Below are 14,586 nucleotides of genomic sequence, written 5' to 3' on the forward strand. Positions count from 1 at the left end.
AATAGTACGACTGTCATTAAATCTATAGCATTAGTTCTCCCATGTCTCCTTGTTGGAGATGATGAAGCAACAACTTTCGGTGGTGTCCTATATGCCAAGAACTTTCCAGGAAGTTCCACACCGGTGCTGTCCTATGTGTCAAGAGACTTCCAGGAAGTTTCCTTCTGGGTCAACCTTAGCCTTCTGAAGTCATCTCTAGTATATGTGAAATAATGGCCAGGAAACGACAGGGAGAGCTATAGATAACATATCCATCTTCCTCTGAATTTCTCCGAATTGATGATGGAAGACTATGTTTCAATGCTAGATACCCCAAGTCATGGACTGTCCGTCTATATATACATTAGAAACCACAGTCTATATCAAGCTACATAAATTCCACTCTCTAGTTTTTTCATGTGGGTGAAGATGTTGATGGATCAAAACATGCTCATCGCATTGGTGTCATCTCTCCTGATGTTGATCTTGGGGCCATTGATCAAAGATATCATACTGGTAAGCAAAAAGATCTGGAGCTTCTTATGCACACTTACAAAGTACCTTGTGCACAATGACACCCTCGCCGTAGACTCTGTGGTGCTTGATGATAACATTTCACCGCCGGCACAACTAGCTTGTGGTGGAGGATTGACCTCTGGTGACATAGAAATTGTCACGGCGAGGCTAGGTCTTACCAGGTTTAGTTACCAAGGGTGTGAAGGACTTGGTGTCGTAGAGGAGTTGATGGACGGTAAGCAAGCGAGCCAGGACGAGCTAGAGGAGGCCTTCTGCATTTTCGACCGTGATGAGGACGGGTTCATATGCACCGGGGAGTTGTGGAACGTGATGAGGAGGCTTGGGTGGAAAGAAGGGGCGATGTATGAGGACTGTGTGAGGATGATCCGTGCCTTCGATGAGGATGGAGACGGAAAGATCAGCTTCCTCGAGTTCAGAAGGATGATGGAGAATGCCGTTTAAGTTGACCAGAATGTTTTTGCTACTTTGCCTCCGTAGTGTAAAATAAACGGTTGTAAACTGTCCTATGAACAATTTATGTCGGTATGCTAATTTAATTAAGGTTTTCACCTTACTATTTGTTTGCACCTTTTGGGCCAATCAATTTGGCAAATATGAAAAAGCATCAAACATTGCATCTCTTTAGCAACCAGTTCATACTTAAAGTAGGAAAACCCCAACTTTACTCTCTAAAGTTTTGAGTTTGTCTCGATGGCCTGAACCTTTGGTTTTGTCCATTTAATTCCTTCAAGTTCAAATATGGGATTCTATGTAAAAAAAAAAAAACATTGTCAGAACTACCGTCATAGCTTGATGTGATCTGGCATTGACAATTTGCGGGGTAAACAAAAGAGCCATGGATAAATTACTTGCTTTGAAGCAAAAGGCTAAACAACACTGCAACAAGACTAAGCCAACACCCTGACTGAAAGGATGAGTGGATGGAAAATATGGTCGAGTGCGATACTAACCCTAAACCCCACCGCCGCAATTCAGACGATGAGAGTGGCGAGGGAACCGTGGAGAACGGCCAAGAAGCGTCATCGCACCAACCGACTGCCTCCTATTGCGGCTGGAGGACGAATACTCCGGTGGCTCCTGCTGGCACAACACCCTCACGAACGGCACCTCGTATTTGATCGAGGCGTCATCCTTTGGACGCTCGACCTTGGATCTGCACGCCCACCACCTCCGCCTGACTTTCTCCTTCTGCGAATCCGTCTCGTCCATCGCCCAGAGGAGATACCCGATGGACTCGATGGACTCCCGCACGACTCCATCCCGGGAGTAGATCGCCGTCCTCTCGCTATTTCCTGAGATGCTTGGACATGGCATGCGCCGTCTTCACCACACCTCCCAGTCGTTGTTAAACCAAGAAAGTATCTCCGTCAATCTGGCTAACTTCGCCTGGTCGCCGGCGGCGATGGTCGCGATTATGTCGCATAACCCCGTCGATCTTCTTCTAGCGTGCCACCTTGAGGAGCGGTGCTGGCTTTCGATGAGGAGACGAGATGAGAGGAGAGACGGTGGTTCTACAATGGAGAAGAGGGAGAGGAGAGGGGTGGTTTTGCAATGGAGAAGAGGGGATGGAGCGTGCGGTGGTTTTCCAATGAAAGAGGGAGAGGAGAGGACGGCGGCGGTTCAAGATTGGACGAGAGCGACGACGGGTTTATGATTGGACGAGCGGCGACAGTTTATGATTGGACGACGAAACAGGTTGTGACCGGATCTTCGACGGCGGTCGCGTGCGTGGGGAGGGCAATCAACCTCTTCTCATTCTCTTCGGTAAAGAGGATGTGGGAGAGCGTGAGGGAGTTGGGGTGGATGGAGGGAGGGGGTGACGCGCGGCTCGATCCTCCCGGCGGGATCAAACACTACCGCCGGCGAGGATCCTTACCCTATCGCGAAGACGCAGTGATACAACGAAGAGAAAAATCATACCGAAAATAGCCCTGAAATTTGTTCTCAGAATATCCTTGAAATATTTTGAGAGGGAAAACAGGATGAGTTGAAATATTTTTTTTTCCAAAAATGCCCCTTGGGCTCAGTTATAATATACATAACATCATGGTATTGCATTGCATAAGGACCGTCGAATCTATTTCGACGGACGGTCCATATCTACCAGATACACTATAAAAGGACTCTGAATCTAATGAACAAAAATAGTAGTTTATGTTGTGGGCAAAGAAGTAAACAGCTGGATTACTAACATAGAAGGGCATTTCGATTCCAACTCTTGTTCTTTGGCACATGACGCGTGATATGTGAATGTGCATGTGTATATGCGGCGCTTACAAACTAAGAAAACGACATGCATTTGCTGGCCTGCATGTTGCCGGCCCCTGTCTCTGTCCAACAAGACTTGAAAACGGGAAACTATAGGTCACTATCTAAGAACACGAAAGGTAAGAATTATACGAAAAGTGCTAATTCATTATACGGAAAAAACTATGGTCTGCATGCATCAACCGTATTATTAATATATTAAAATTATCAGAAGGAAATCACCCGCAAAAAAAAGATTATCAGAAGGAAATGAATATGTGGATACTTGAGCAGGACAATGAATTGACCAATATTTCGTGAGATGATTAAGAAAATCCTACCTATAATTACTACCATCACATAACCTCACAACATATTTGATGGAGGTGGTTAGACTCAAACTCGCAGTGAATCGTATTACTAGGACGAAAGAAACAACACATGTCAAAACGATAATTAGAGTGAAATGTGCCATGAGAACATCTTCAACAAGTCCCCTTTCCATTGTAAAAAACTGGCACATAGGTAGTCTCCGATACTCCCTCCGTTCCTAAATATAAGTTTTTTTAAAAGCTTATTAAAAATCTACATACAGATGTATATAGACATACTTTAGTATGTACATTCATTTATTTTATTTGAGCCAGTAGCCAAACTAGCACTAGTGAAAACCACAAGTGCCAAAATACCACTATGAAAAACCAATATGCCAAAATAGCACTCACTTAAAAAAAATCATGCCAAGATACCATTATGAGCTAAATGAGACTAGCCGATGATTAAAAATACTACTTTGCCCTTTACTGTATGCTCGCCGCTGGACAAGGGAAAGGGGTCAGCAACCATCCACCTCTAGCTCAGTCGGCCGCCACGACCGCTATTGCGCTGCCTCAGCCATGTTGACCGTTGTGCCTCACACCATCAGCAACTAGCAAGCGGCGACGGCGTCGTGCAGCCACATGGTGCAGTAGCAGGTGCTAGCTACAGTATTATGGTAAGCAACAACAAGCAACACACAAATGGGCCATGCTCCCCATGTGGTTCTGGAGGATGGGACGCGACATGAACGGGGCCGTGCTCCACATAAAGGTTGGGCGGCGATGGGTTGGATGCAGGGAGGAGCTGGGTGGGCATGGCGACACACAGCTGCTGCAGAGCGGCGTCTCCATGTCGCTGGAAACGGCACGAATACAATGGTGGGACGGCCGGCTTGCATCGTACAACAGCCGTGACTAAAGCTTGGGTTGGCGAAACAATCACCAACCACTTTGACCGGTACAAGCTAGCCTCATGGCAACGGGCAGCAACACACATGCTCAGAGAAAAGATGAAGGGTATTTTTGGCAAGGTAGAAAAAACTGATAGCTTCATCCATCATCGACTAACAGAATATGTTTCACAATAGAAGGCAATGCTATTTAGGTATGAAAAAACTGAACTTGAATGCTATTTTGGCACTTCGGTTTTTCATAGTGGTATTTTGGCACTTATGGTTTCCACTAGTGATATTCTGGCTATTCTCTCTCGAAAAAAATAGACAACCCTGTGGTAACAGCTGAACTTTCACATCCGTCTCCACACCAATCGGTGATCCATGGCCCCGCGGTGACCCAAACCATTCTTGACGACAGCTCGCCGCATCGGCCACATCCCGGTCGTGCCACGACAACCACCGTTTAGCTCCGCTGCGGCACCTTGATCCGACCGCCTCCCCCCAGCCGCACTTCCTCAGCCACCGGACCTGCCCCGACCGGCCACCGTTTCCTCTTGTTTACATCGCTTTCAGATGTCCGTAAGGTGTTGGATGAATTTCCTCACCCATTTTTTATAACTTATGAAAGACTGACATTGAAATTGTATGTGCCTATTTTGCGGATGAACTATGTCGTTGAGTTGTTTTTCAGCGACTCGTCGTGTGATGAGGATGATTGAACTTGATACGGCTATTGCTTTGTATGCAGACATGATGTCAAAAAAAGCCAAGGCATGGAGGTCCGGTGCCTGTGCATATATATGGTAGTTCGTCAAAACCAGCAAAACGTAAGTACATAATAAGCTTATGGAGGACTGTTTTGGAGATAATCCATTGTTCGGGCAGAAAACTTTCTGGAGCAGGTCCTAAATATCGAGGGATTTGTTCTTGCAAATTGCACATGTCATTTAAGACCATTTCCCCTACTTTGGGTAGAGAATGCATGGAGCTGGTCCACAAGGTCAGACTGGTTTAAAAAGGCCCACCATGAGTCATCAACATTCAATGAGTAATAGGAAAAGGTTCACCTCAACATCCAACCATGCATGATATATTTAATAAATATTTTACAAGAATACAATAATCAAACACAATAAACCATAAGTAGTTTTAGTTTTACCTCTCATATTATTCCTATGAATATTATTTTGTAAAACCAATTTCTTTGGAATTTATGCCAAAATATTCCCGCAACAATGTGTGGTGATTGGAATGCAATGGCTGACATCACCTACATACAGAGTTTGAAGAAATTTACAAAGTCTGTCATTCCGATATTCGAAGAAAAATATCTCAAAGCTCTAGACGAAGAGAGCACTTCAAGCTTCTTGAGATGGGTACATAAAAGGCTTCTGCGTTTGTTTGGAATCATCGATTACGTGCATTGGAAGTTCTGGCATCAAATGACCTTTGGATTTTGCATTCATATTTTGGATTGTCGGAATCTCACAATGACCCGAATGTTTTACAAATATCTCATTTGCATTCAAGCCTTGCTATTGGGGAGGCATCACCAGTGAACATTGAAATCAATGGGCATTCATTACAACATCATCAAGTATCATGCTGATGGTGTATCCTTCATGATCTAATGTACAATATCAAACCCTAAAGGTAACAAGAATATTCACTTTGCGAGGTGTCAAGAAGCGTCTAGAAACGATGTTGAGAGGGCATTTTGGGTTATGCATGCTCGCTTTTCCATTGTTTGTGGCCCTGCAAAATTTTGGCATGAAAAGGATTTGTGGCGCATCATGAATGCACACGTGATCATGCATAACATGATCATAGAGGACAAGTGGGAATAGAAGCAAGACTTACACTATGAGAATGAAGAAAACAAAATTTATATACCACATGTTGAGACATAGAGGGATGAACAACAACTCCAGAAATTTCTTGAAATGCATTGATAGATAGAAAACCGGCCGAGGCATGAATAACTTTGTAATTATCGTGTTGAGCATTTATCGGCGCTTCTTGGTCCATGAACGTCTTCAGTTGTGTTGTACTTCCAATGATTTGGACTTCTTGTTATGTTTTCTTTCGACATTTTGAACATTTTTTACGTTTCAATTTGAATTTGAAGTTTGAACTAAATTTCATAAATTGTGGTTTTCAAATAATGTGCATTAGAGCATCTCCAATAGATGATGTATATTTGAAGATGTAGAAGGTCAGTGATGTATAATTTACATCACCAAATATTGATTTTTACAATACATCTCTAGAAAAGTCTCAAATCCGAAAGATGATGTAAAACCGGTGCTCCAACAGATAATGTATTTGAAGATGTAAAACCAGTGCACTTAACCTACTGTCAGAATTCACTAGCAACGACAAACGATGGAGACACGGAGACACAGGGTGGCGACGAAAGGTGTGCAACAGATGAACGGGCGTGCAGACGAACAACGAGATGCAGAGACGCCGCTACTGTCTGGGAGCCTTCTTAGTCCCCTTCCCCTTCTACGGCTGGGCACGAGTGAGGGATGGAGGCAGACCACTACTGCTGTTGGGGCTCCGTCTGCCTCCTTGTGTTTGTCGCACCAGAGTTGACGGGATTGGAAGCGCAAGAGGGGGGAATCGATAGGGGAGGAGCGGGTCAGAGCAGCGACGACGGAGGTCGAGAGGAAGCTGGAACCACGTGCGTCACCTCGTCCTCTGCAGGGGCTGGATGTGGAGCAATACGACAGCTAGATGTGGAGCATGTCGAGCTCCATCTCCTCCATAGACAACTCGAGCGTGTGCACCTCAAGGAATCCTGGCGGTGCTGCCATGGGAGGACGAGCACGAGAGTCGTGGTGATGCCCGTGAGGTCGTAGGAAGCGGCCATTGTAGCGGACGGCAGAAAGGGGACCATGCAGTTCAGAACTTTCACGGTGGCGGTTGGTTCACACGAGGATGCTTGTTTCTGTTGGGGGACGTCGCATGGGAAACAAAAATTTTCCTACGCGCACGAAGACCTATCATGGTGATGTCCATCCACGAGAGGGGATGAGTGATCTACGTACCCTTGTAGACCGTACAGCAGAAGCGTTAGTGAACGCGGTTGATGTAGTGGAACGTCCTCACGTCCCTCGATCCGCCCCGCGAACAATCCCGCGATCAGTCCCACGATCTAGTGCCGAACGGACGGCACCTCCGCGTTCATCACACGTACAGCTCGACGATGATCTCGGCCTTCTTGATCCAGCAAGAGAGACGGAGAGGTAGAAGAGTTCTCCGGCAGCGTGACGACGCTCCGGAGGTTGGTGATGATCTCGTCTCAGCGGGGCTCCGCCCGAGCTCCGCAGAAACGCGATCTAGAGGAAAAACCGTGGAGGTATGTCGTCGGGCTGCCGTGGAAAAGTCGTCTCAAATCAGCCCTAAAACCTCCGTATATATAGGTGGGAGAGGGGGGACCTTGCCAAGGAGCCCCAAGGGGGTCGGCCGAGCCAAAGGGGGGAAGGACTCCCCCCCAAACCGAGTCCTACTTGGTTTGGTGGGTGGAGTCCTTCTTTCCTTTCCCACCTCCTCCTTTTTTTCTTTTTTTCTTTTCTCTTTGATTTTTCTTCCAATGCGCATAGGGCCCTTTTGGGCTGTCCCACCAGCCCACTAAGGGCTGGTGCGCCACCCTCAAGGCCTATGGGTTTCCCCGGGGTGAGTTGCCCCCCCCCCCCCGGTGAACTCCCGGAACCCATTCGTCATTCCCGGTACATTTCCGGTAACTCCGAAAACCTTCCGGTAATCAAATGAGGTCATCCTATATATCAATATTCGTTTCCGGACCATTCCGGAAACCCTCGTGACGTCCGTAATCTCATCCGGGACTCCGAACAACATTCGGTAACCAACCATATAACTGAAATACACATAAAACAACGTCGAGCCTTAAGTGTGCAGACCCTGCGGGTTCGAGAACTATGTAGTGTTGGGGAACGTCGCAAGGGAAACAAAAATTTTCCTACGCGCACGAAGACCTATCATGGTGATGTCCATCTACGAGAGGGGATGAGTGATCTACGTACCCTTGTAGATCGTACAGCAGAAGCGATTAGAGATCGCGGTTGATGTAGTGGAACGTCCTCACGTCCCTCGATCCGCCCCGCGAACAATCCCGCGATCAGTCCCACGATCTAGTACCGAACGGACGGCACCTCCGCGTTCACCACACGTACACCTCGACGATGATCTCGGCCTTCTTGATCCAGCAAGAGAGACGGAGAGGTAGAAGAGTTCTCCGGCAGCGTGACGGCGCTCCGGAGGTTGGTGATGATCTTGTCTCAGCAGGGCTCCGCCCGAGCTCCGCAGAAACGCGATCTAGAGGAAAAACTATGGAGGTATGTGGTCGGGCAGCCGTGAGAAAGTCGTCTCAAATCTGCCCTAAAAGCCTCATATATATAGGAGGAGGGAGGGGGACCTTGCCTTGGGGTCCAAGGGAACCCCAAGGGGTCGGCCAAGTCAGGGGGGAGGACTCTCCCCCCCCAAACCGAGTCCTACTTGGTTTGGTGGGAGGGAGTCCTTCCCCCTTCCCACTTCCTCTTTTTTTTTTCTTTCTTCCTTTGATTTTTCTTCCTTGGCGCATAGGATTTGGTGGGCTGTCCCACCAGCCCACTAAGGGCTGGTGTGACCCCCCAAATACCTATGGGCTTCCCCGGAGTGGGTTGCCCCCCTCCGGTGAACCCTCGGAACCCATTCGTCATTCCCGGTACATTCCCGGTAACTCCGAAAAACCTTCCGGTAATCAAATGAGGTCATCCTATATATCAATCTTCGTTTCCGGACTATTCCGGAAACCCTCGTGACGTCCGTGATCTCATCCGGGACTCCGAACAACATTCGGTAACCAACCATATAACTCAAATACGCATAAAACAACGTCGAACCTTAAGTGTGCAGACCCTGCGGGTTCGAGAACTATGTAGACATGACCCGAGAGACTCCTCGGTCAATATCCAACAGCGGGACCTGGATGCCCATATTGGATCCTACATATTCTACGAAGATCTTATCGTTTGAACCTCAGTGCCAAGGATTCGTATAATCCCGTATGTCATTCCCTTTGTCCTTCGGTATGTTACTTGCCCGAGATTCGATCGTCAGTATCCGCATACCTATTTCAATCTCGTTTACCGGCAAGTCTCTTTACTCGTTCCGTAATACAAGATCCCGCAACTTACACTAAGTTACATTGCTTGCAAGGCTTGTGTGTGATATTGTATTACCGAGTGGGCCCCCGAGATACCTCTCCGTCACACGGAGTGACAAATCCCAGTCTTGATCCATACTAACTCAACTAACACCTTCGGAGATACCTGTAGAGCATCTTTATAGTCACCCAGTTACGTTGCGACGTTTGATACACACAAAGCATTCCTCCGGTGTCAGTGAGTTATATGATCTCATGGTCATAGGAATAAATACTTGACACGCAGAAAACAGTAGCAACAAAATGACACGATCAACATGCTACGTCTATTAGTTTGGGTCTAGTCCATCACATGATTCTCCTAATGATGTGATCCCGTTATCAAGTGACAACACTTACCTATGGCCAGGAAACCTTGACCATCTTTGATCAACGAGCTAGTCAACTAGAGGCTTACTAGGGACAGTGTTTTGTCTATGTATCCACACAAGTATTGTGTTTCCAATCAATACAATTATAGCATGGATAATAAACGATTATCATGAACTAAGAAATATAATAATAACTAATTTATTATTGCCTCTAGGGCATATTTCCAACAGTCTCCCACTTGCACTAGAGTCAATAATCTAGTTCACATCACCATGTGATTCCAACGAATCCAACACCCATATAGTTATGGGGTCTGATCACGTCTTGCTCGTGAGAGAGGTTTTAGTCAACGGTTCTGAAACTTTCAGATTCGTGCGTTCTCTACAAATCTTTATGTCATCTTATAGATGCTGCTACTACGTGCTATTCGGAAATGCTCCAAATATCTACTCTACTATACGAATCCGTTTCACTACTCATAGTTATCCGGATTAGTGTCAAAGCTTGCATTGACGTAACCCTTTACGACAAACTCTTTAACCACCTCCATAATCGAGAAAAATTCCTTAGTCCATTAGTTACTAAGGATAAATTTCGACCGCTGCTAGTGATTCAATCATGGATCACTCTCTGTACCTCTCAACATACTTTGAGTCAAGGCACACTCCAGGTGCGGTACACAGCATGGCATACTTTAGATTCTACGGCTAAGGCATAGAAGACGACCTTCGTCTATCCTCTTTATTCTGCCGTGGTCGGGTTTTGAGTCTTACTCAAATTCACACCTCACAACGCAACCAAGAACTCCTTCTTTGCTGGTCTATTTTGAACTCTTTCAAAAACTTGTCAAGGCATGCATCTTGTTGAAACTTCTATTAAGTTCTTTCGATCTATCTCCATAGATCTTTGATGCTCAACGTTCAAGTAGCATAATCCAGGTACTCCTTTGAAAACTTCTTTCAAACAACCTTGTATGCTTTACAGAAATTCTACATTACTTCTGATCCACAATATGTCAACCACATATACCTATCAGAAATTCTATAGTGCTCCCACTCACTTCTTTGGAAATACAAGTTTCTCATAAACCTTGTACGCACCCAAAATCTTTGATCATCTCATCAAAGTGCTTATTCCAACTCCGAGATGCTTGCACCAGTCCATTGAAGGATCACTGGAGCTTGCATACTTGCTAGTATCTTTAGGATCGACAAAAACCTTCTGGTTGTATCACATACAATGTTTGCTCAAGGAAACCGTCGAGGAAACAATGTTTTGACATCCTACGTGCAATATTTCATAAATAATGCAGCAACTACTAACACAATTCTAACAGACCTTTAGCATCGCTACGAGTGAGAAAGACTCATCATAGTCAACTGTTTGATCTTGTCGAAAACATCTTTGCGACAAGTCGAGCTTTTCTTAATAGTGACTTATCACCATCATCGTCTGTCTTCTTTTAAAGATCCATCTTTACTCAATAGTCTTATGACCATCAAGTAGTTCTTGCAAAGTCTACACTTTGTTTTCATACATGGATCCTCTCTCGGATTTCATGGCTTCCAGCCATTTGTCAGAATCTGGGCCCACCATCGCTTTCTCCATAACTCGTAGGTTCACTGTTGCTCAACAACATGACCTCCAAGACAGGGTTACCGTACTACTCTGCAGCAGTACGCGACCTTGTCGACCTACGAGGTTTGTAGTAACTTGATTCGAAGCTCAATGATCACCATCATCAGCTTCCACTTCAATTGGTGTAGGCGCCACAGGAACAACTTCCTATGCCCTGCTACACACTGGTTGAAGTGATGGTTCAATAACCTCATCAAGTTCTACTACCCTCCCACTCAATTCTTTCGACAGAAACCTTTCCTCGAGAAAGGATCCGTTTCTAGAAACAAAACACTTTGCTTTCAGATCTGAGATAGGAGATGTACCCAACTATTTTGGATATCCTATGAAGATGCATTTATCCGCTTTGGGTTCGAGCTTATCAGACTGAAACTTTTTCACATAAGTGTCGAAGCCCCAAACTTTCAAGAAACGACAGTTTAGATTTCTCTAAACCTCAGTCTATACTGTGTCATCTCAACGGAAATACGCGGTGCCCTTTTTAAAGTGAATGCGGTTGTCTCTAATGCATAACCCATAAACGATAGTGGTATTTCGATAAGAGACATCACAGCATGCACCATACTAAATAGTGCGTGGCTATGACGTTCAGACACATCATCACACTATGATGTTCCAGGTGGCATGAACTGTGAAACAATTTCCACATTTGTCTTAACTGTGTACCAAAAACTCGTAACTCAGATATTCATTTCTGTGATCATATCGTAGACAGTTTATCCTCTTGTTACGACGAACTTCACTCTGAAACAGAATTGAACTTTTCAATATTTCAGACTTGTGATTCATTAAGTAAATACTCTAGTATCTACTCAAATCGTCAGTGAAGTAAGAACATAATGATATCCACTGCGTGCCTCAGCACCCATTGGACTGCATACATCAAAATGTATCACTTCCAACAAGTTACTATCTTATTTCATCTCAATGAAAACAAGGCCTTGCTCATGTGGTATGATTTGCATGTTACTAGTGATTCGAAATCAGGTGAGTACAAAGATCCATCAGCATGGAGCCTCTTCATGCAATTTATACTAACATGACTCAAGCGGCAGTGCCACAAGTACGTGGTACTGTCATTATTAACTCGTATCTTTTGGCACCAATGTGTAACACTACAATCGAGATTCAATAAACCATTGAAGGTGATTATTCAAGCAAATAGAGTAACCATTATTCTCTTTGAATGAATAATCGTATTGCAATAAACACGATCCAATCATGTTCACGCTTAACGCAAACACCAAATAACAGTTATTTAGGTTCAACACCAATCCCGATGGTAGAGGGAGCGTGCGACCTTTGATTATATCAACCTTGGAAACACTTCCAACACGTATCGTCACCTCGCCTTTAGCTAGTCTCCGTTTATGCCGTAGCTTTCATTTCGCGTTACTAATCACTTAGCAAGCGAACCGGTATCCAATACCCTCGTGCTACTAGGAGTACTAGTAAAGTACACATCAACATTATGTATATCACATATATACTTCTCTCGACTTTTGCCAGCCTTCTTATCCACCAAGTATCTAGAGTTGCTCCGCCTCAGTGACTGTTCCCCTTATTACAGAAGCACTTAGTCTCGGGTTTGGGTTTAATCTTGGGTCTCTTCATTAGTGCAGCAACTGTTTTGCCGTTTCACGAAGTATCCCTTCTAGCCCTTGCCTTTCTTGAAACTTAGTGGTTTTACTAACCATCAACTATTGATGCTCCTTCTTGATTTCTACTTTCGCAGTGTCAAACATCGCGAATCACTCAAAAGATCATAATATCTATCCTTGATATGTTATAGTTCATCACGAAGCTCTCATAGCTTGGTGGCAGTGACTTTGGAGAACCATCACTATTTCATCTGGAAGATTAACTCCCACTTGATTCAAGCGATTGTCGTACTCAGACAATCTGAGCACACGCTCAACGATTGAGTTTTTCTCCTTTACTTTGTGGACAAAGATTCTTGTTTGGAGGTCTCGTACCTCTTAACAAGGGCACAAGCATGAAATCACAATTTCATCTCTTCGGAACATCACTTATGTTCCGTGACGTTTTACAACGTTTTCGGCGCCTTGCTTCTAAGCCATCAAGTATCTTGCACTGAACTATCGTGTAGTCATCAGTAACGTGTATGTCGGATGTTCATAGCATCCACAGACGACGCTCGAGGTGCAGCACACCGAGTGGTGCATTAAGGACATAAGCCTTCTGCGTAGCAACGAGGACAATCCTCGGTTTTACAGACTCAGTCTGCAAAGGTTGCTACTATCAATTTTCAACTAAATTTTCTCTAGGAACATATAAAACAGTAGAGCTATAGCGCAAGCTACATCGTAATTCGCAAAGACCATTAGACTATGTTCATGACAATTAGTTCAATTAATCATTTTACTTAAAGAACTCCCACTCAAAAAGTACATCTCTCTAGTCATTTGAGTGGTACATGATCCAAATCCGCTATCTCAAGTCCGATCATCACGTGAGTCGAGAATAGTTTCAGTGGTAAGCATCCCTATGCTAATCATATCAACTATACGATTCATGCTCGACCTTTCGGTCTCATGTGTTCCGAGGCCATGTCTGCACATGCTAGGCTCGTCAAGCTTAACCCGAGTGTTCCGCGTGTGCAACTGTTTTGCACCCGTTGTATGTGAACGTTGAGTCTATCACACCCGATCATCACGTGGTGTCTCGAAACGAAGAACTGTCGCAACGGTGCACAGTCGGGGAGAACACAATTTCGTCTTGAAATTTTAGTGAGAGATCACCTCATAATGCTACCGTCGTTCTAAGCAAAATAAGGTGCATAAAAGGATTAACATCACATGCAATTCATAAGTGACATGATATGGCCATCATCACGTGCTTCTTGATCTCCATCACCAAAGCACCGGCACGATCTTTTTGTCACCGGCGCCACACCATGATCATCCATCAACGTGTTGCCATCGGGGTTGTCGTGCTACTTATGCTATTACTACTAAAGCTACATCCTAGCAAAATAGTAAACGCATCTGCAAGCACATATGTTAGTATAAAGACAACCCTATGGCTCCTGCCGGTTGCCGTACCATCGACGTGCAAGCCGATATTTCTATTACAACATGATCATCTCATACATCCAATATATCACATCACATCATTGGCCATATCACATCACAATCATACCCTGCAAAAACAAGTTAGACGTCCTCTAATTTTGTTGTTGCATGTTTTACGTGGTGACCAAGGGTATCTAGTAGGATCGCATCTTACTTACGCAAACACCACAACAGAGATATATGAGTTGCTATTTAACCTCATCCAAGGACCTCCTCGGTCAAATCCGATTCAACTAAAGTTGGAGAAACTGTCACTTGCCAGTCATCTTTGAGCAAAGGGGGTTACTCGTAACGATGAAACCAGTCTCTCGTAAGCGTACGAGTAATGTCGGTCC

General features: G+C 44.9%; 1 protein-coding gene across 1 annotated transcript; it reads left to right on the forward strand.

The window, feature by feature from the left end:
* The first annotated feature begins 346 nt into the window (after nucleotides 1-346).
* LOC123421528 (calmodulin-like protein 3) lies at nucleotides 347-1,052 on the forward strand. Its single transcript, XM_045107558.1, has one exon. The coding sequence runs from the start codon at nucleotides 397-399 to the stop codon at nucleotides 955-957; it is 561 nt and encodes a 186-aa protein (XP_044963493.1). The 5' UTR covers nucleotides 347-396; the 3' UTR covers nucleotides 958-1,052.
* The last annotated feature ends 13,534 nt before the right edge of the window (nucleotides 1,053-14,586 follow it).

The sequence above is a fragment of the Hordeum vulgare genome, chromosome 1H (assembly GCF_904849725.1).
Source record: "Hordeum vulgare subsp. vulgare chromosome 1H, MorexV3_pseudomolecules_assembly, whole genome shotgun sequence".
Taxonomy (NCBI): Eukaryota; Viridiplantae; Streptophyta; class Magnoliopsida; order Poales; family Poaceae; genus Hordeum; species Hordeum vulgare.

Bases quoted from the DNA above. Each gene is read 5' to 3' on its own strand.
- LOC123421528 (XM_045107558.1), top strand. From the start codon at position 397: ATGTGGGTGAAGATGTTGATGGATCAAAACATGCTCATCGCATTGGTG.